A 21,080-nucleotide genomic window follows, 5' to 3' on the forward strand; every position below is an offset into this window, starting at 1 on the left:
ATTCCAGCTACTCAGGAGGCAGAGGTTGCAGTGAGCCAAGATGGTACCACTGCACTCCAGCCTGGGCAACAAAAGTGAAACTCTTTGTCTCAAAACAAACAAAAACCCTCAAAATTACAAATGGTTTACAAAACTGTAAACTTTACTAATTTGGAAGAAAAATCAAATTATTAGGTTGCTGCAAAAGTAATTGTGGTTTTGCACCAACTTGTACCAACACTCCCATTTTTGGCTGTTTCATCACTTGTCATTCCCTCTAAGATGTGCTTACACCAGTTCCTTCCAAATGAAATAATTGTTTTTAATTTAAAAAGTGAAGTTAAAACACACTTTTTCACTTTTTTTCACTTCACTTTTTTCTTTTTAACTTCACACTAGAGCTTTTCAAAGTGAAAACTTCTATCCATGGTGCTACTGCACACCTCTGGTTAAGAGCCACTGTTCTAGACTGTACAACAGTACAGCAGGACTGTACTCTAGAATGTATCTTCAACTAAATTTGGCCACTTTTGAAGTCATCATTTTCTTTATTTTGGGATAAAGTTATGAAGACATGACAGATTAGGTATCTTTAGGTTTTTGTTTTTTTTTTTTGAGACAGGGTTTTGCTCTGTCACCCAGGCTGGAGTACAATCGCCTCCCAGCTCCCAGGCTCAAGTGATCCTCCTGCCTCAGCCTCCCAAGTAGCTGGGACCACAGGCCTGCACCACAACACCTGGCTAATTTTTGTATTTTTTTTTTCTTTTTTTTGAGACGGAGTCTTGCTCTGTTGCCCAGGCTAGAATGCAGTGGTGCTATCTCGGCTCACTGCAAGCTCCGCCTCCCGGGTTCCTGCCGTTCTCCTGCCTCAGCCTCCTGAGTAGCTGGGACTACAGGCGCGTGCCACCACGCCCGGCTAAATTTTTGTATTTTTAGTAGACACGGGGTTTCACTATGTTAGCCAGGATGGTCTCGATCTCCTGACCTCGTGATCTGCCCGCCTCGGCCTCCCAAAGTGCTGGGATTACAAGCGTGAGCCACCGCGCCCAGCCCTAATTTTTGTATTTTTTATAGAGACATAAATTTGCCTTGTTGCTCAAGCTGGTCCCAAACTCCTGGGTTTGGGACCTGGGCTCAAGTGATCCACCTGCCTTAGTGTCCCAAAGTATTGGGATTACAGGCATGAGCCACCATGCCCAGCCAGACAGATTAGATTTCTGAGCTCAAAATTTCCTGGTGATTTAAATGCCTCACAAGATTCTTACCTTGTCCATAAAATGATAATTTCTCCCTTCTTTTTAATAACATTCTTTGCAGAAAGGCTCGTAGAAGTGGCAAGTGCTGTTGATGAATCCTTAATCCCTGGGGTTGCCTTTAATGATGAGGGATCTTTATTCACAGGAGGGGCCCTCTTCTTACTGGCTTTCTTTCGGTGAGCTTCAGTATTCTCACAAGAATCTTGGGTAGGTTTCTTGGTCTTTTCCTTATTGGTTAAGTCTGTTTCCTTTCTTTGTTTTTTATGAGAATGATTTAGATCAGAAAGGTTTCTTCTCTTTTTGTGAGCATTATGCAAAGTCCCAGGCAACTCCGAGTTAACACAATTTGATCCTAGCTCTGATTTTAATTCATCCTTTTTTACTTCACATGAACTGGGAGATTCTGTGGTCAAGTCGATATAGGTTTCCTCAACAATGCACTCCAAAGGCCTGTTTGCCATTTGTGCCTTTTCTTCCTTACAATTATCTTCATCTACCTGTATCACCCCACATCCCAAGTCTTCAACAGCTAATTCAGGATGATTACCTTCACTTTTAGTCTCACTTGAAGCATCTTGTGTCAAATCAATAAAAGCACCTACAGTATCAGCCTGCAAAGAATTGTCTAATATTTGAGCACTTTGATTTAAATTGCCTCCAGAACATCCCAACTGATCAATGTTTAAAACTGTTACTTCTATGAATTCCCCCAAGTTTTTGGTTTCAGTGACTGGATCTTTCGTTAGATCTATGTATGTGTTTGGAAGATGATCCCCGACAGAGTGTGAGATTTCTTCCACTGAAGGCAATTCTTCAATGCTTTCAGGCACTTTTGTTTCCCATACTTGATGCAATTTGAAACATTCATCAGACACTTCATCACGATGACCCATCTTACCTGAAGCATCTTTAAGAAATTCATATATATCAGGAACCTGTGTTTGTATCATAGAGCTCTGTTCTTCATGAGTTGACTTGCTATTATCAACATTTTTGTTGGAATTTTCCAATTCCTCCACAGATTTAAAAACTGTGTTCTGACATGAAATATATTCTTTATCTGCTCCTTCATCAGCTTCCTTTCCATGTCTGGGCAAAGATGTCAATGATTCATCAGGCATCATACTCTGTTTAAGACCAGAAGAGGTAGATGGTGTTGCACGTCGTATTTTCACAATAAAATGATCATTGGACTTTTCCATTATGACGGCATGCATAGGTAGATTAGGGTGGTACTGAAAGCCTGGAGCAACAGATCGGCTTGTCCAGGAAGAAGAACAACTTGATTTACTGCTTGAATTATCAGACTCCAGAGCTAAATGAATATCTTGCTCAGATGCATCCTCTTCCTCAAGTAATGCATCTTCACTAAAATGAGCACTAATGACTTCTTCAGGAGTTGAACTAGACGAAACATCAGGCTTTAAAAAACTGAGATGACCATCTGACTTCAGAGGTGATGGTACTGTTAAAGAGACTGCTAGATCTTCAAAAAGTATGGAAGAAACGCAGGGCTTGCTCTTTTCTACACTACACACATTATCTTTACTTAAAGGTAGGTTAGTAGACACTTCAAACATACAACTTTCATCCAACACATCAGGATGAACTGGCAATGAAAGCCCTGAAGACAGAGACGGACCTTTCTCAGATGATAATAATGACCAATTATCATCACTAATCATTTTAGGACATGGAGAAGCCACCCCTGAAACTAGCTCTTCTGTTGTACAAGCTGGTATAGACTCGCACTTAAGAGTCTCTAGCAACTGCTTCTCCGGAGTCTTTAACTCCCACTCACTTTTTTCAGTACAGTTAACACTACTATCTAAAAGATCAGAACCTTGCAACAAACTTTTAAATATTTCACCCATTTGTGCATCACTCACTAAATTAAAAGTAAGGCTAGATGCTTGCTGTTCAGTAAGAATCTCAAAACTTCGTTCTGGCTTCAAAGTTGCATGCTGGGATGTCTGTGCATCCTCTATACTGCTTCCTTCATTTTTTTCTGACTTTGGGGTGCTTGAACAGTGTAGTTCCAAGGAGCGCTCTTCGGATTGAGAGTTCTTTGTATTATCAAAGCAGTTGTTAAAATTTTTTTTACTGTCATGCTTTACAGTGTTAATACTGGAGTTATTTTGGTCTTGATATTTTTCCTCAGACTTTTTACATCCCACTAAAGACTTATAATGAACACAGTCTTCTGATTTTGATAATTTTTCTTTCGGCAATTCTTTGTTGGAGTTGTACCCACTCCCTTTCTGACCATCTGAATACTGTGCATTCTGTTTACTTGTTTTTTCAGGTTTGCCTTCATCACTATCTCTTCCAAAGTTTTTGGAATCACAAAACTGAACTAAGATTTTCTTAAGCTTTGCAAACAAATAATCAAGTTGGTCATCTACAAATTTCCACAATTTTTTTTTCATATCTGGTAGCTGCTGTTCAAATAAACGATCAACTATGCCATTCTTTTTAACTTGCTTAAGTTTAGACTCTATAACATCACAGAGATTCTTCTGTAAGGTAGTCACTGACTTACAGATTTTGTGTAAGTTGAGATGTTTAATTAGAGATGTAAAACTCAAAATTGCTGACTCAATAATTCTATGAAATTGTATTAATGAAAATTTTGCCTTGAATTTCATATAATTTTTCCTTACATGTTTTCTTATCATTCGTAACATGTGCATGATCTCTTGTTCAGAAGAGGGTACAGCAATAATTGGAACTATTTTTTCCAAGCTGGAAGTGCTCATCACTTTATCTTTCTTCTCCGTTTTTGAAGATCTGCTAGATTTATCAGGTCTTTTATTCCATTTGTTATTGGTCTGATGGATTCTTACATGTGTTTTCCTACTGTCTTTATCCAGACCCACAGTACTTTTCCCATGTCGTGGGATAGTCTTTGACTTCCGCACATCAGCCGACGCTCTAGGCTTGGAATTTTTTTCAAAACATTCTTGTGGTTTAGATGTTTCACTATCACTTCTAATTTCCCCTTCTTCTAATTCATCTAATGGTGAATTCTTACATATGTCTGCTTCTGTACATTTGTCAGATTTGTAAATTGGCTTTTGATTTTCCTTATTGAGATCAGACTGACTCTTAGAGGTAGAATGAGCTGAATTTCGTAAAAACACATCTGTAGAAGAGAAAAATATATTAAATACATTTATAGAAGATAAAAATATATTAAAGTTTAGTCATTGACATGTCCATATTAAATATTACATGTAACAAAAAATTAAATACTGAGGCAATTCACTATTTTACTAGTTCTTTTTGAAGCAGAATGTTAATGCCTAATACTTGCATCATTGATTTTGTTTTGAGAAGCCTTGCTGTGTTACCCAGGCTGGAGTGCAGTGGTGCAATCTTGGCTCACTGTAACCTCTACCTCCTGGGTTCAAGCCAATTCTCCTGCCTCAGCCTCCCTAGTAGCTGGGACGACAGGCGCCGGCCCCCATGCCCAGCTAATTTTTGTATTTTCAGTAGAGACAGGGTTTCACCATGTTGGCCAGGCTGGTCTCGAACTCCTGACCTCATGATCCACCTGCCGCAGCCTCCCAAACTGCTAGGATTACATGTGTGAGCCACCACGCCTGGCCTGTATCTCTGGCTTTTATTGGTCTTAAAAAGTGCTCAGGGCCGGGCATGGTGGTGGGTGCTTGTAATCCCAGGTACTTGGGAGGCTGAGGCAGGAGAATCACTTGGGCTGGGAGGCAGAAGTTGCAGTGAGCTGAGACCACGCCACTGCACTGCAGCCTGGTGACACAGTGAGACTCTGTCTCAGAAAAAAAAAAAAGAAACAAAAAAACAACTCTGGCTGGGTGTGGGGGCTCACGCCTGTAATCCCAGCACTTTGGGAGGCCAAGACGGGCAGATCACAAGGTCAGGAGTTCGAGACCAGCCTGGCCAATATGGTCAAACCCTATCTCTACTAAAAAAAAAAATACAAAAATTAGCTGGGAGTGGTGGCACGTGCCTGTAGTTCTAGCTACTTGGGAGGCTGAGGCAGGAGAATTGCTTGAACTCAGGAGGCGGAGGTTGCAGTGAGCCAAGATCACACCATTGCACTCCAGCCTCAGAGTGAGGCTTCATCTAAAAAAAAAAACACGCACACAAAAAACCTTCCATGTGCACGTCTAGATAACAGGGGCTGAGTAATACGCTGCTTTTTTTTTTTGATACAGAGTCTTGCTCTGTCACCCAGGCTGGAGTACAGTGGCACAATCTCTGCTCACTGCAAGCTCCACCTCCTGGGTTCACGCCATTCTCTTTCCTCAGCCTCCTCAGTAGCTGGGATTACAGGCACTTGCCACCAGGCCCGGCTAATTTTTTTGTATTTTTAGTAGAGACGGGGTTTCACTGTGTAAGCCGGGATAGTCTTGATCTCCTGACCTCTTGATCCACCTGCCTCAGCCTCCCAAAGTGCTGGGATTACAGGCATGAGCCACTGTGCCCGGCCTACTTTTTATGTTATCAAAAAAGAATATCACCAATTTATCTTATGTATTTTACATTCTCAAAAAAAGCAAAGTTATAGAATATAAACTATTACCTTTATGACTGTTATTATATACTGGAACTTGAGGTGGGCTTTCATTTCTAAGAACTTTTGCTACAGGTCTCACTGGACTATTCAGAGGGCTGATAGCTTCTGGAATAGGTCTCAGGTGATTAAGGTCAATGCTCAAAACCGAGTTATCATCATCATGATATACTGAGTTTGTTTCACCAGTTGCCATTCTGTGGTCCATTAACTCAGTCTGCTGAAGTGAAGAATCTAAAGTATCTTTAGGTAAGCAAGGCTCCAAATGACATGACTTACTCTCAACAAGTGGTGTAACTACAACAGAAGGCTCAAATTTTGGGTTATTATCTTCTGAAAGCATTATTGGCAAAATATCAGCTTCCTCAATTGAAGGCTGCAAAATGCTTTCAGTGGTTTCACCCACTGTTGTTGAAAGTGCTACCTTCATTTCCATACCTTCAGAAATACCACAAGAATCTGAATTATCATTTCTTTTGGTATCCAATTCCAATCCAAAGTTTTGAGACACATCTGTTTGTAATACATCCATTACCACAGGAGCTGCTGCCCTTCCATTATTAATGGTTTGTTTCATTCCTGTTGATGGAAACAAGGATTCTGTCTGTTGTATTTCCATAGGAGATGGGAAGGAAGTCTCTGTACCACAAATGGGCACTTCACAATGCATAGTATTGTCAACAGATCTAACTAACAAACTATTTTCTTCTTCCATTTTGGTTTCTGAGATACCAATCCTGGGTTCAGTCATTGCTAAAAGAGCAACCTTTGGTTCCAATAATGATGACTTCGTTTCCCCCATGGTATGTTCACTGACAGAGGCTTCCCCCAAGATATGTTCACTGACGGAGGGAACATATGCCACTGTTTTAGCTTGCACTGAAGACTCTGAATCACATACACCACTGGACTTGGGAACATCAGTTGTTTTATTCTGATTATCCTGAGAAACAGGTTGCTTTTTAGCAGGAGAAAGAGTTAAGTTCAATTTTTCCATAAAACTCAATTTTAGGTCTTTGTTTTTTGTTTCATTTGGACCATTCTCAGCTTTCATTGCAAGCTCTTTATTATGTGCTCCTTCAGAAACTCCATTATCAGGGACTTCTCCCTTATCAGTCTTTGGTTCATTCTGTTTCTTTAAATCAGAAGTGGTTTTCTTAGTTTCCTTATTAACCTTCTGAAAATGTTCTGTAGGTACTCTTTTTTCATTTCTAATATGCTTATTATCTTCTTTGCTTTCTCGTTCTCTTTTCCTCTTATCCTCGGTTCTATGTCTTTCTGCTTTTAAAGGTGTGTTTTCCCACTGTTGCATAGCATCAACTTCCTTAGAGTCAATGTTTTTGTGAGTTCTACTGTTTGAAAGAAAAGATGGACATCTTCCATCTTGAAAACTATGACTGTTTACACTCCTGTCTCTTTTACAATCTTCCCATCCTCTTCTCTCTTCTACATGGTATTTACTTGAATTATGAGAAAATGTTATTTCGTTTTTGGAATGAGGAAGTGATGCTCGTTCAGATCTTCTCCAGTGATCTTGGTCCTTTACTACTGACTTAGGTTTTTGATCAACTTTTCTTTCTTCTTTGTCTTGTGATTTAACTTCTTTCCTATTTATATTTTGTGGTCTTTCACTTTGTCTTTCTAGTTTTTTGTCACTTTGAGAGTCTACTCGACTGTGTGACCTTTCTCCAGGGGTCTCTTTCTCCCAAGAAGAGTTAATGCGTTCACCTTTATAGTCAGAATCTGAATTACTTTTAAACTTTGAACTTTTGCTTTCAGTCTTTGGTTCACCTTTACCATATTTCTCAGGATGTCCTTGTAGCCTTTGACTAGCCTCCAGTATCCTTGGTTCACCATCACCACAGCCAGGACTTAAGTCTTTTCGTACTCTTTCAGTTCCTCTGTTGAACTGGCTATGTCTAATATCTTTTCTTCCTCTTCGACTATCCTCATTTGAGCTACCCTCACCAACCTGATAATGAGAACGCGACCAAACACCATTAGTGCAGTGTTTCTCGACAGATATAGGTAAATGTGAAGTACTCCTTTTATCAGAATGTGATTTTCCTTCCTTTTCCAGATTTGGCAGTGAAGTGCTATGATGTACATCTTTAGAAACATCACTTTTAGCTCTGTGATCAGTCTTTGAACAATCATCCAAATGTGGAGATCTAGATTTAAGATCTTTTGTTTTAACTGTATCAAATGTCCTTGCGGTTTTATGATTATTTCGAAAATGTGGAAACTCAGACAATCTATTGAGAAATAAAAACAAAAAAAACAAAGTTAAATTATATTTGCAATATTTCAAACTTTATTCACATGAGTGATTAAGAAATTACCAGCTTTGGCCAGGCATGGTGACTCATGCCTGTAATCCCAGCACTTTGGGAGGCCAAGGCAGGTGGATCACTTGAGGTCAGGAGTTCGAGATCAGCCTGGCCAACATGGTGAAACCCCGTCTCTACCAAAAATACAAAAAAATTAGGCAGGTGTGGTGGCAGGCACCTGTAATCCCAGCTACTTGGGAGGCTGAGGCAGGAGAATTGCTTGAACCTGGGAGGCGGAGGTTGCAGTGAGCTGAGACTGTGCCACTGTACTCCAGCCTGGGTGACAGAGCAAGACTCTGTCTCAGCCTCAACCTCCTGGTTGAGAAAGAAATTACCAGCTTTGGCCAGGTGTGGTGGCTCATGCCTGTAATACCAGCATTTTAGGAGGCCAAGGCGGGAGGATCACTTGTTTGAGCCCAGGAGTTCAAGATCAACCTGGGCAACAGAGTGACATCCTGTCTCTAAAAAAATTTTTTGTTTTAATTAGTCAGGCATAGTGGTACATGCCTGTGGTCCTAGCTACTTGGAAGGTTGAGGTGGGAGGATCACTTAAGACCAGGAGGTTGAGGCTGCAGTGAGCCATGACTGCGCCATTGCACTCCAGCCTGGGTGACAGAACGAAGTGAGACCCTGTCCCTAAAAAAAAGAAGAAAAAGAAATTACCAGCTTCCAACTAAATTGGCCTGTTTTTAAAACATGAAATTCTCTTTCATGTGCTTTGCTCAAGTAAGTTTTGAGGACCTGAGGATCTATCCCAATACTTGCCAATGGCTCTCAGACTTACTTCACCACAGTGCATAACTCCCCAGCTAACCACAAGTTCACTTCTTTTAGAACAAGTGACATTATTTTCTTGCCTTATTCATTCTGGCTCAACTGAAACACAAGGAAAAGTAAAATCTTGCTAAACAACAGACATGATCAAGGTAAAACTCTACATAATTCTCTATCGTAGTTTTTCTGTTTCACATACAATCCCATAGCAAGCCAAAGCACCAATGGCCATCTTAAGGCGTTATATACTATGCAAAAGTAAAAAGGAATAAAGAGTTGTAATTCTTTCCTAGGAGAATGGTATATATTTACTGTTTAAAACAAACAAAAATCTAAGTCTTAAGGTTTTATATTAGTGTTTAAAAAAACTGGTAGGTTTCCTAGCAATAAAATGCAGATAGCTCAATTTAGCTTTTTCTTTTGGAGACAGGGTCTCCCTCTTTCACCCAGGCTGAGTGCAGCGGCATGATCATGGCTCACTGCAGCCTTGATATCCTAGGCTCAAGCAATCCTCTCACTTCAACCTCCCAAGTAGCTGGGACTACAGGCACACGCCACCATGCCCAGCTAATTTTTAATTTTTCGTAGAGATGGGATCTCACTATGCTGTGCAGGCTGGTCTCAAACTCCCGGACTTAAGCAATTCTCTTGCCTTTGCTTCCCAAAGTACTGGAATTACAGGTGTGAGCCACCGTGCCTGGCCCATTTTAGCTTCTGGTAATAACTTCATCTTCCTGAACTTCTATAATTTCTTTGAAATTTCATATATCTATTTCTAATCAGTATTAAATGTGTAGAAAAACCCAAAACTTAAAAAAATCAGAAATAGAGGGCGATTGTTATAAGAGGATTAGAAAAACATACAACCTAAAACAATATGTAAACCTCATATGAACCCTGTTATGAGTTGATTGTGTCCCCTCTCCTGACCAAATTCATAATTTGAAGTTCTAACCCATTGTTCTTCAGAATAGGACCTTATTTAAAGGGTCTTTACAGAAGTAATCAAGTTAAAGTGATGTCCTAAGAGACACAGGAAGTAGACAACCATCTACAACTGCAGAGGCCTGAATCAGATCCTTCCTTCAGAGCCCTCAAAAGAAACTAACTTTGCTGACACTTTCATTTTGGACTTCTAGCCTCCAGAACTGTGAGACAAATTTTGGTTGTTTAGGCCACCCATTTCTGGTAGTTTTGTTACACTAACTCAGGAAACCAATATAGATACTGACTCAACCGACCAACTGTTGGTAGATACCTTTGAGATCACTGGGGAAATGTAAACACGAAAAGCACTAACCATAAAAGGAACACCCTTGAAGCTGGGTGCAGTGGCTCATGCCTGTAATCCCAGCACTTTGGAGGGCCAAGGCAGGCAGATCACTTGAGGTCAGGAGTTCGAGGCCAGCCTGGACAAAATCGTGAAACCCCGTCTACTAAAAATACAAAAAACCATTGTTTTTTGTTTTTTTTCTTAAATTTTTTACAGGTGGTGCATGCCTGTAATCCCAGCTACTGGGGAGGCTGAGGTGGGAGGATCACTTGAACCCAGCAGGCAAAGGTTGCAATGAGCTGAGATCACGCCACTGCACTGGGCAACAGAGCAAGACTCTGCCTTAAAAAAAAAAAAAAAAAAAAAAAAGCTGGGCACAGGTGGCTCATGTCTGAAATCTCAGCACTTTGGGAGGTCAAGATGGGTGGATCACCTGAGGTCAGGAGTTCAAGACCAGCCTGACCAACATAGTGAAACCCTGTCCGTGTCTACTAAAAATACAGAAATATTAGCTGGGTGTAGGCTCGGTGCAGTGGCTCATGCCTGTAATCCCAGAACATTGGTAGGCTGAGGCAGGTGGGTCACCTGAGGTCAGGAGTTTGAGACCAGCCTGACCAACGTGGTGAAACCCTGTCTCTACTAAAAATACAAAAATTAGCCAGCGTGGTGGTGGGTGCCTGTAATCCCAGCTACTCAGGAGGCTGAGGCAGGAGAATGTTTGAACCCAGGAGGTGGAGGTTGAAGTAAGCTGAGATCACGCCACTGCACTCCAGCTGGGCAACAAAGCGAGACTGTCTCAAAATATAAAACAAAATTTTTCTTTAATTAGCCGGGTGTGGTGGCGAGTGCCTGTAATCCCGGCTACTCAGGAGGCAGAGCTGCTTGAACCTGAGAGGCAAAGGTTGTGGTGAGCCGAGACTGCACCATCGCACTCCAGCCTGGGCAACAGAGTGAGGCTCTGTCTTGAAAAAAAAAAAAAAAAAAAAAAAAAAAAGGCTGGGCACAGTGGCTCATGCCTGTAATCCCAGCACTTTGGGAGGCTGAGGCGGGCGGATCATGAGGTCAAGAGATCAAGACCATCCTGGCCAACATGGTAAAACCCCATCTCTACTAAAAATATAAAAATTAGCTGGGCATGGTGGCACGTGCCTGTAGTCCTAGCTACTCAGGAGGCTGAGGCAGGAGAACTGCTTGAACCCAGGACGGGGAGGTTGCAGTGAGCCAAGATCGTGCCACTGCACTCCAGCCTGGCGACAGAGTGAGACTCCATCTCAAAAAAAAAAAAAACAAAGGGAGTTAGTAGAAAGAAAGAAAATGAAAACAAGTTTAGACAACTTTTTCAGAGGTTTGGCTATGAAGATATGAACTTCTCTCCGGAGCAAAATATTGCCTCCAACCAATAAAAGAGAGAAATTAATGGAGAAAATCCCCTTGAGAGAGGAAAGAATATACAATTGAGGGATAGTATAAAGGCTGTTGATTAATAGGATACATGAGCACAGATGTCCTCTTGATATTTTAGTAATTTAGTGGGGACCTAGAAGAACCCATGACATATACACCATCATTTCATCAGGGCAAATAGTAGTAGAGAAAGAACTCAGTGTTTTAGGAAACTAAATATATTCAGAGAAATATGTAGCAATGTTCTATTTTTATTTGCTTCCTTTTCTTGAGATGGAGTCAGGCTGTCACCAAGGATGGAATGCAGTCGTATGACCTCAGCTCACTGCAACCTCTGCTCCCAGCTTCAAGTGATTCTCCTGCCTCAGCCTCCCAAGTAGGTAGAATTATAGGTGTCCACCACCACGCCTGGCTAAATTTTTTTTCTTTTGACATGGAGTTTCACTCTTGTTGCCCAGGCTGGAGTGCAATGGCACAATCTCGGCAACCTCTGCCTCCTGGGTTCAAGAGATTCTCCTGCCTCAGCCTCCCGAGTAGCTGTGATTCTGGGCATGCACCACCATGTCCAGCGAATTTTGTATTTTTCTTTTAATAGAGATGGGGTTTCACCATGTTGGTCAGGCTGGTCTCGAACTCCTGACCTCAGATGATCTGCCCGCCTTGGCCTCCCAAAATGCTAGGATTACAGGCATGAGCCACTGCGCCCAGCCAAATATTTGTATTTTTAGTAGAGACAGGGTTTCACCCTGTTGGCCAGGCTGCTCTACAACTCTTGAGCTCGAGTGACCTGTCCCCCTCAGCCTCCCAAAGTGCTGGGATTACAGGTACGAGCCACTGAGCCTGGCCACAATGTTCTATTAATAATCACATATGGGCCAGGCATGGTGGCTCACCCTTATAATCCTAACACTTTGGGAGGCAGAGGCAGTAGGATCACTTGAAGCCAGGAGTTCAAGACCAGTGTGGGCTACATAGTGAGACCCTGTCTCCACCAAAAATAAAAAAATTAAAAAATCAGGCAGACATGGTGTTGTACACCTGTTGTCTCAGCTACTTGGAAGGCTGAGGAAGGAGGATCCCTTGAGCCCAGGAGGTGGAGGTTGCACTGACTTATAATTACACCACTGCATTCCAGCCTGGGTGACAAAATGAGACCCTGTCTCTGGAAAAAAAAAAAACAAACAGAAAACAAAAAACATTATTTTCATCTTTCCTCTCAAAGTTAAAAATATTCCACATATCAATACCCATGTAATTTATAACAACTACACCGCTCAGTAATACCTTTGGTGAAGATTACTTATTTCTTCATCCTTGCGGTTTATTTCCACCCTGGCAGTTTTGATAAGTGCTGAAATATTCTTCTTAAGAGACTGGTTTTCGTTTATTAAGCTGAAATTCTAAAACACCACAAAATATATTAATAAAGTACATACCTACAGGGTTACTAATACTACTACATATATTAGCTGATAATTATCGAATGTTAACTACATGCAGGCATCACACATTTATAAGCCATATGAGGAGTACTATTATCTCCCTTATACAGGTGGGGAAGCTGAGACTATGAGAAGATAACTGGCACCAGAAATAGTCCCACTTAAAGTGAAACTACTTAAAACAGAGATTGAAATGAAAAACCAATGAACAGCAGAAAAAGTAAGTTCTGCCTGGCCATGATCTTGAAAATTGAAAATAAAAATGATAAGAATTAGGTTATATTCAACAGCTTTGGTTAAACTTGCAAAGATGTATTAGTCCGGTCTGGGTGCAGTGACTCATGCCTGTAATCCCAGGACTTTGGGAGGCCGAGGCGGGTGGATCACCTAAGGTCAGGAGTTCAAGACCAGCCTGGCCAACATGCTGAAACCCTGTCTCTACTAAAAATACAAACATTAGCCAGGTGTCATGGCGGGTGCCTGTAATCCCAGCTACTTGGGAGGCTGAGGCAGGGGAACCGCTTGAGCGTGGGAGGTGGAGGTTGCAGTGAGCTGGAGACGGCAGTGAGCCAAGATTGTGCCACTGCACTCCAGCGTGGCAACAGAGCAAGGCTCCGTCAAAAAAAAAAAAAAAAGATGTATTAGTCCCTAAGATAAACTAAGAAAGAATTGATAGTTCACTGGTTCTTTCAGGGGAAAGAGAAGGAAGAGAAACAATTTTACCAAAAAGTGATAACTAGAACAGGACATGACATTCCTAATTTTTGCAGTGCAGTCACAAAATGGGTCATTCTGGCAAAAGCTGTGACGGCATCATCAGTGTCCCCCAAGAGCCATTTTAGACCCATATCTTTGTTCCTCAAAACCATTGTTTTAAACCAGTTGTCATCATCTCCACAAATTTTCTATCAATTAACTATTAATTGACCTAAGTCTAACAGACCCTTTATATCAATGTCATTTAACAAATCAAGCCGTTTTATCAGTTTCATCAACTCGGGAAATAATGCATATTTGCCACATTTGCTATTTCATTTAATACTAAAAGAAAGCTTTTTTATAAACTGTCAACACTTTAACATTTTAATTTCTATTTATAATAACTTTTTTTTTTTTTTTAAGTGCTAGTGTCTTCCTCTGTCACCCAGGCTGGAGTGCAGTGGCACAATCACAGCTCACTGTAACTTCAAACTCCTGAGTTCAAGGGTCCTCCCTCCTCAGCCTCCTAAGTAGCTAGGGGGGCCATACACAGCTAATTGTTTTATTTTTTTGTAGAGATGAGGTTTCGCTACCTTGCCAAGGCTGGGCTCAAACTCCTGGCCTCAAGCAAACCTCCCACCTCTGCCTCTCAAAGTGCTGAAATTACTGGTGTGAGTCACTGTGCCTGGTAATTTGTTTTTTATGTTTTCATTTATACCCTACCTGTGTCTGTATTTCTTTAAACTTTTTCATCAGCTCTTTCATTTGCAGTTGACATTTTCCATATTCTACTTGCAACTATAAAATATAAAAGGATCATGATTCAAAATTATTTTCTTAGTTGAATTGGCATTTCAAAATATTTTAAAATTTGCAAATCAATTCACTAAGAAGGCAGATGAGGTCTACTTCTACCAGAAAGATTACTAGTTTTAAAGTTAAGCCTACAAATAATCTATTTTGTTTAGTTTCACATTCAACATCCAAACTTTAAAATTCAAACATAGTAGAAAGAAATACAAGTCTCAGGACATTTTATGCAACATATAATTTAACTTTGTACATATTATGAAAAGAAAAAATGTTATAACACTGTTTGCCTGTTGAGGTTTCATACTCAGATGCTTAAATTGGGAAGCAAAATTGTAACTAAATTTAGACAAGTATTCAGAAAACATTCCTTTAAAAAGCAGGTCTGAAGACAAAAACTGACTTAAATATTTATTAATCTAAGAGCTAAGTTCCTAAACAAAATATTTGTTCAAAACTAAGCAGTTGACTGTTCTTCAGAAGCTACAAAATAGTAAATAACTGTCCTTAATAATTGTAGCAACCCATACATCATTATATGTTGCCTCCTTTGCAGTTCCTTCTTCAGTCAGGATCTCTTCGTATAAGTCCAAACAATTTCTTGATGGTACACAGGATTTGGAAGCACTGTCTAAAAACAAACAAACAAACAAACAAAAAAACCTTCCATTAAATTACTTGTTATACTTCTTTGTTTTGTTTTTTGAGTCTCACTCTGTCACCCACGCTAGAGTGCAGTGGCAGTGGTACAAATCTTGGCTTACTGTAGCATCACCCTCCAAGGTTCAAGCCATTTTCATGCCTCAGCCTCCCAAGTAGCTGGGATTACAGGTGCACACCCCCACGCCCCACTAATTTTTGTATTTTTAGTAGAGATGGTGAGACGGTGTTTCACCATGTTGGCCAGGCTGGTCTCGAACTCTTGACCTCAAGAAATCTACCTGCCTTGGCCTCTCAAAGTGAAAATATTTGTTACATTTTCTTTTTTTTTTTGAGATGGAGTCTCCCTCTGTCGTCCAGGTTGGAGCGCAGTCACGCGATCTTGGCTCAATGCAACCTCCGCCTCCTGGGTTCAAGTGATTCTTCTGCCTCAGCCTCCCTGAGTAGTTGGGACTATAGGCACATGCCACCACACCCAGCTAATTTTTTTTTTTGTATTTTTAGTAGAAACGAGGTTTTGCCATGTTGGCCAGGCTGGTCTCGAACTCCTGACCTCAGGTGATCCGCCTGCCTCAGCCTTGCAAAGTGCTGGGATTACAGGCGCGAGCCACAGTGCCCAGCCTTGTTACACTTTTTGATATTTTGTCTACTTCAAAGATTATACATTTCTCCATCTCCTATATTTCATCCTACATTTCACTTCTCCTACATTCCAAATTTATACTGATTTTACAGATGGACTACCAATTTACATAAATGGTTGTTGTCAACCAAATTAGGTATGAAGATCATAACTGTTCAAAACTTTAAGAAATCTGATTATGGAAAAGGTTTCTAATTTGAATAGGTCATTAGATTCTCAGCATATCACTTTTACCGATACATTTAAAAATACTTATAGTAACTTACACTTTTCAAATGTTCTAATATCATATAACCTACAAGAGTATGAGTGCAGCCAGGTGTGGTGACTTATGCCTGTAATCCCAGCACTTTGGGAGGCAGAGGCGGGCAGATCACGAGGTCAGGAGATCGAGACTATCCAGGCTAACATGGTGAAACCTTGTCTCTACTAAAAATACAAAAAAATTAGCTGGGCGTGGTGGCACGTGCCTGTGGTCCCAGCTACTTGGGTGGCTGAGGCAGGAGAACCACTTGAACCTGGCAGGCGGATGTTGCAGTGAGCCGAGATTAAGCCACTGCACTTAATCCTGGGCGACAGAGTGAGAGTCTGTCTCAAAAAAAAAAAAGAGTATAAGTGAGTAGTAACAGACACCAGCACTAGTTGCACTTCAATAGTAGAAAATGTTTTTGCACAAGGCTCAATCAAATCTGAGGCCGAGATGAATAAACCTGTTTGCTAATTTGTTTTTCTGATCAAGCTTTGGTTAAGATTGGGTTCTGGAAGTTATTGTGGGGGAAAAAGAAAGAAAAGAATTACCTCAGTGTAATTACAAAGAATGGGCAAATTGTTTAGGAGCTATGATATACCAGGATTTGGTAACCACAAACACACACAATGAACTGACCAAAAAAATGAAACTATTTTTGTGGAATTCACATACCAGAAACAGCACTGTCCAACCCAGCGTATATGTCCAATGAGCCTTCATCATTGTTCTTAAGAGGAGAAGCTGCAAGAAAGGCAAAGACTAGTTAAAAATGACTTTAGGCACTGTGATTTTTCCATTCCTACACTGAAGGACCAGGAAAAGAAAGAGACTTAATAGTTTTGTTTTAAAAAAGAGATAAGCCAGGCACGGTGGCTCACGCCTGTAAACTTGGCACTTTGGGAGGCTGAGTCAGGCGGATTGCTTAAGCTCAGGAGATCAAGACCAGCCTGGACAACACAGCATACCAAAAATAAAAATTTAGCCAGGTGTGGTGGCACATGGGAGGCTGAGGTGGACTGCTTGACCCCAGAAGGTCAAGGCTGCAGAGAGCCATGACTCTGCCACTGCACTCCAGCCTGGGTGACAGTGCGAGATCCAGTCTCATATATATATTCTACTGAAAGAGTTCCAATACCAGTTACAGTGGAGTAGTTTCTACAAAACCAATCCTCCTGCAGATAACTACCGTAAACACTAAATAAAATATTCGAAGCTATCTAAAGAGCTAGAGTACACCCTAAAGCAGGCAAAAACTGAAAGGGTAGTGACAACTGAAAGAAAATAGCACCTCCCAAGTTCCCTGTCCCCTTTTATTACTGCTTTTTGTAGAAAGACAGGCCCTAGTTGTAGCTATACTGGGCAGTGACAACTCAAGAGAGAAACCTCCAGTCCTTTAGTAGCTTGAAGAACTGGAGAAAAGAATTTGTCGTAACAGTCACTAGTACACGAAAGAGGAATTACAGAAATCCACAAAGAGCATTACCTAAATTCTGCCCAAATCTCTGGGTGACTCTCAAAAAAGGGTAGAACTCCAAAAAGCCAGCTAAACCTAAAACAGAGATTTCAGTTGCTATTACAGAAGGGACCGAATCACAAGTTCAGCTAAGTTAAGTATCTGCTAAAATTAAAAACAACTCTTCAGAGGAATGTTAACAGCATCCAGTGTCTCACATTTCATTTATAATGTTGACTATACAATCCAAAGTTACTACATGGTGGCCAGGTGCAGTGACTCACACCTGTATTTCCAGAACTTTGGGAGGCCAAGGCCACAGGATTGGTTGAGCCCATGAGTTTGAGACCAGCCTAGGTAACATGGTGAGACTCTGTCTCTACGAAAAAATTAAATGAAAATTAGCTTGAGCATGGTGGCAGATGCCTGTAGTCCTGGCTACTCAGGAGACTGGGGCAGTAGGATGACTTGAACCTAGGAGGTCAAGGCTGCAGTGAGCCATGTTCATGCGACTACACTCCAGCCTGGCTGACAGAGGAAGAACTTGTCTCCAAAAAAACCACACAGACAAGCACAAACTTACTACACAGAAAATCTCAGAAACAACGAAAAAGAACCAAAGGAAAAACCTATAACTGAAGATTACAATATGTAATATAAAAAATTACTGGATGTGCTTGACAGGAGAACCACTGAACTTGAAGACAGATCAACAGAAATTACCCAATCTGTAGATGAGAGAGACTTTCTTAAAAAAGAACTGAGTCTTAGTGACCTACATGATAATATCAAAAGTTCTTACATAATGTATATCTGGAGTCCAGAAGCAAATAGAGAATGGGGAGAAAGTGCTACTAGAAGGATACCAAAGAATGCTAGGACTGGAGATGATAAATAAACGAGTAATCATAAAAGACTAATTTTTCTTCTTAATTTCTTTAAGATCCATAGAACTGTTACAGTAAACACTATAGTTTTTTTTTTTTTTTTTGAGACAGAGTCTCGCTTTGTCGCCCAGAATGGAGTGCAGCAGTGTGATCTCGGCTTGCTGCAACCTCCGCCCTCTGCCTCCCGGGTCCAAGCAATTCTCCTGCGTCAGCCTACAGCTGGGACTACAGGCGCATGCCGCCACACCCGGCTAATTTTTTGTATTTTGGTAGAGACAGGGTTTCACCATGTTGCCCAGGTTGGTCTTGAACTCCTGTGCTCAGGCAATCCACCCGTGTCGGCCTCCCCAAGTGCTGGGATTACAGGCGTGAGACACCATGCCCAGCCCAGTAAACACTAGCATTTTATTGTGGGGTTCATAACATGAAAGGCAAGGGAGCAGATAGATGCAACTACACATGCAAGATTCTATATTTCATGTAAAAAGGTACAATACTAGTAAACAGACTACAAAATGTTAAAGATGTACACACTTCCTCGAACAAGTACTAAAAATAATACAAAGAGGTACAGTGAAAAAGCTCATAAATGAAATGCAATTCAAAAATATACTCAAACATTACTAGCAGTTAGCACTAGTGCTAAAGGGAGAAAAAAATTTTAAATAAGTAAATATATATTCAAATAATATTTGAAAGAAATCAGAAAAAATAACTGATGCGACAAATTAAACTCAAAGATTAAAATGACCTAAATCCAACTACAATAATAAAGAACATTATTCACTGCAATAAAAATAGCAAATCAAATACAAAAGTATTTTATCAGTGTTAAATCTAATGAAACTGAAATTACACTGTATATAAGAGAACCAACCTTTTCTTATGAAGTACATACTGAAATACTTAGGGGTAAGGGGCCATAATGTATGTAACTTACTCTCAAATGGGTCATGAAAAAAAAACGGGTGTGCATCTAGATGTGTGTGTGTGTTTACAAAGAGAGAGTCTAGGCTGGGCGAGGTGGCTCACGCCTGTAATCCCAACACTTTGGGAGGCCGAGGCAGGCGGATCACCTGAGGTCAGGAGTTAGAGAACAGCCTGACCAACATGGTGAAACCCCGCCTCTACTAAAAATACAAAAAATCGGCCGGGCGCGGTGGCTCAAGCCTGTAATCACAGCACTTTGGGAGGCCGAGACGGGCGGATCACGAGGTCAGGAGATCGAGACCATACTGGCTGACACGGTGAAACCCCATCTCTACTAAAAAATACAAAAAACTAGCCGGGCGAGGTGGCGGGCGCCTGTAGTCCCAGCTACTCAGGAGGCTGAGGCAGGAGAATGGCGTGAACCCGGGAGGCAGAGCTTGCAGTGAGCCGAGATCTGGCCACTGCACTCCAGCCTGGGCGGCAGAGCGAGACTCCGTCTCAAAAAAAAAAAAAAAAAAAAAAAAAAAAATACAAAAATTAGCCAGGCATAGCGGCGCACACCTGTAATCCCAGCTACTCTGGAGGCTGAGGTAGGAGAATCACTTGAACTTGGGAGGCAGAGGTTGCAGTGAGCCGAGTTCGCACCACTGCACTCCAGCCTGGGAGACAGAGCGAGACTCCGTCTCCAAAAAAAAAAAAAGGAAGACACAAAGTAGAAAGTACACTGTAGCTGTGACTAGTTTTAAAATGTATATGCTTCTCCTACTGCTTCACTTGATTAGCCTAAAAAATACATATACGGGCCGGGCGCGGTGGCTCACGCATGTAATCCTAGCACTTTGGTAGGCCGAGGAGGGTGGCTCATGAGGTCAGGAGATCGAGACCATCCTGGCTAACACGGTTAAACCCCGTCTCTACTGAAAATACAAAAAATTAGCTGGGCGTGGTGACGGGCACCTGTAGTCCCAGCTACTCAGGAGGCTGAGGCAGGAGAATGATGTGAACCCAGGAGGCAGAGCTTGCAGTGAGCCAAGACTGCGCCACTGTACTCCAGCCTGGGCGACAGAGCAAGACTCCGTTTCAAAAGAAAATAATAATAAAAAACCTGGCCAGGTGTGGTGGTTCACGCCTATAATCCCAGCACTTTGAGAGACCAAGGTGAGTGGATCACCTGAGGTCAGGAGTTCGATACCAGCCTGGCCAATACGGCAAAACCCCGTCTCCACTAAAAATACCAAAACTTAGCCAGGCATGGTGGTGCACACCTGTAAACTCAGCTACTCAGGAAGCTGAGACAGGAGAATTGCTTGAACCTGGGAGGCGGAGGTTGCAGTGAGCCTAGATCACGCCATTGCACTCCAGCCTGGACAACAAGAGTGAAACTCCATCTCAAAAAAAAACATATATATATATACACGTATGTGTATAGACAGCGACTTGACAGTGACACATAGAAATAAAAACAGCTGCATCCAGAAAATCAGATTAAATTGTAGCTTTGTCCTTCAAATTTTAATGGTTGCAGATGTGATAAAATTTAATCATTTGTGAATCTAGGTGACAAATAATGCTGTTCATTACATTATATTTCCAATTTTTCTATTTGTTGGCCTAAATTTTTTTTTTTCGAGACAGAATTTCGTTCTTCCCCCAGGCTGGATTGCAATGGCACGACCTCAGCTCACTGCAACCTCCACCTCCCAGTTCAAGTGATTCTCCTGCCTCAGGCTCCCGA

General features: G+C 41.3%; 1 protein-coding gene across 27 annotated transcripts in view; it reads right to left on the bottom strand.

Moving 5' to 3' along the window:
* The window catches only part of CASP8AP2 (caspase 8 associated protein 2), a 47,043-nt gene that overhangs the window by 6,575 nt on the left and 19,388 nt on the right, over nt 1–21,080 (bottom strand). For 15 of the 27 annotated variants that reach the window (XR_010586319.1, XR_010586320.1, XM_015449077.3 and 12 more), the window contains 6 exons: nt 16,748–16,816; nt 15,053–15,153; nt 14,436–14,510; nt 12,856–12,971; nt 5,800–8,045; nt 1,245–4,380 (listed from right to left, as the gene is read on the bottom strand). Coding sequence is in view for 25 of the 27 variants with exons in the window: in XM_015449077.3 (XP_015304563.3) it covers nt 1,245–4,380; nt 5,800–8,045; nt 12,856–12,971; nt 14,436–14,510; nt 15,053–15,153; nt 16,748–16,816 (5,743 nt within the window). In the remaining 2 variants the exon portion in view is untranslated. Of the gene's footprint in view, nt 1–1,244; nt 4,381–5,799; nt 8,046–8,627; nt 8,757–8,904; nt 8,997–10,194; nt 10,331–12,855; nt 12,972–14,435; nt 14,511–15,052; nt 15,154–16,747; nt 16,817–17,558; nt 17,625–21,080 lie in introns of those variants that run through there. The other 12 variants (XM_065543713.2, XM_065543707.2, XM_065543710.2 and 9 more) reach the window with 4 other exon arrangements.

Source organism: Macaca fascicularis, chromosome 4 (assembly GCF_037993035.2).
Source record: "Macaca fascicularis isolate 582-1 chromosome 4, T2T-MFA8v1.1".
NCBI lineage: Eukaryota > Metazoa > Chordata > Mammalia > Primates > Cercopithecidae > Macaca > Macaca fascicularis.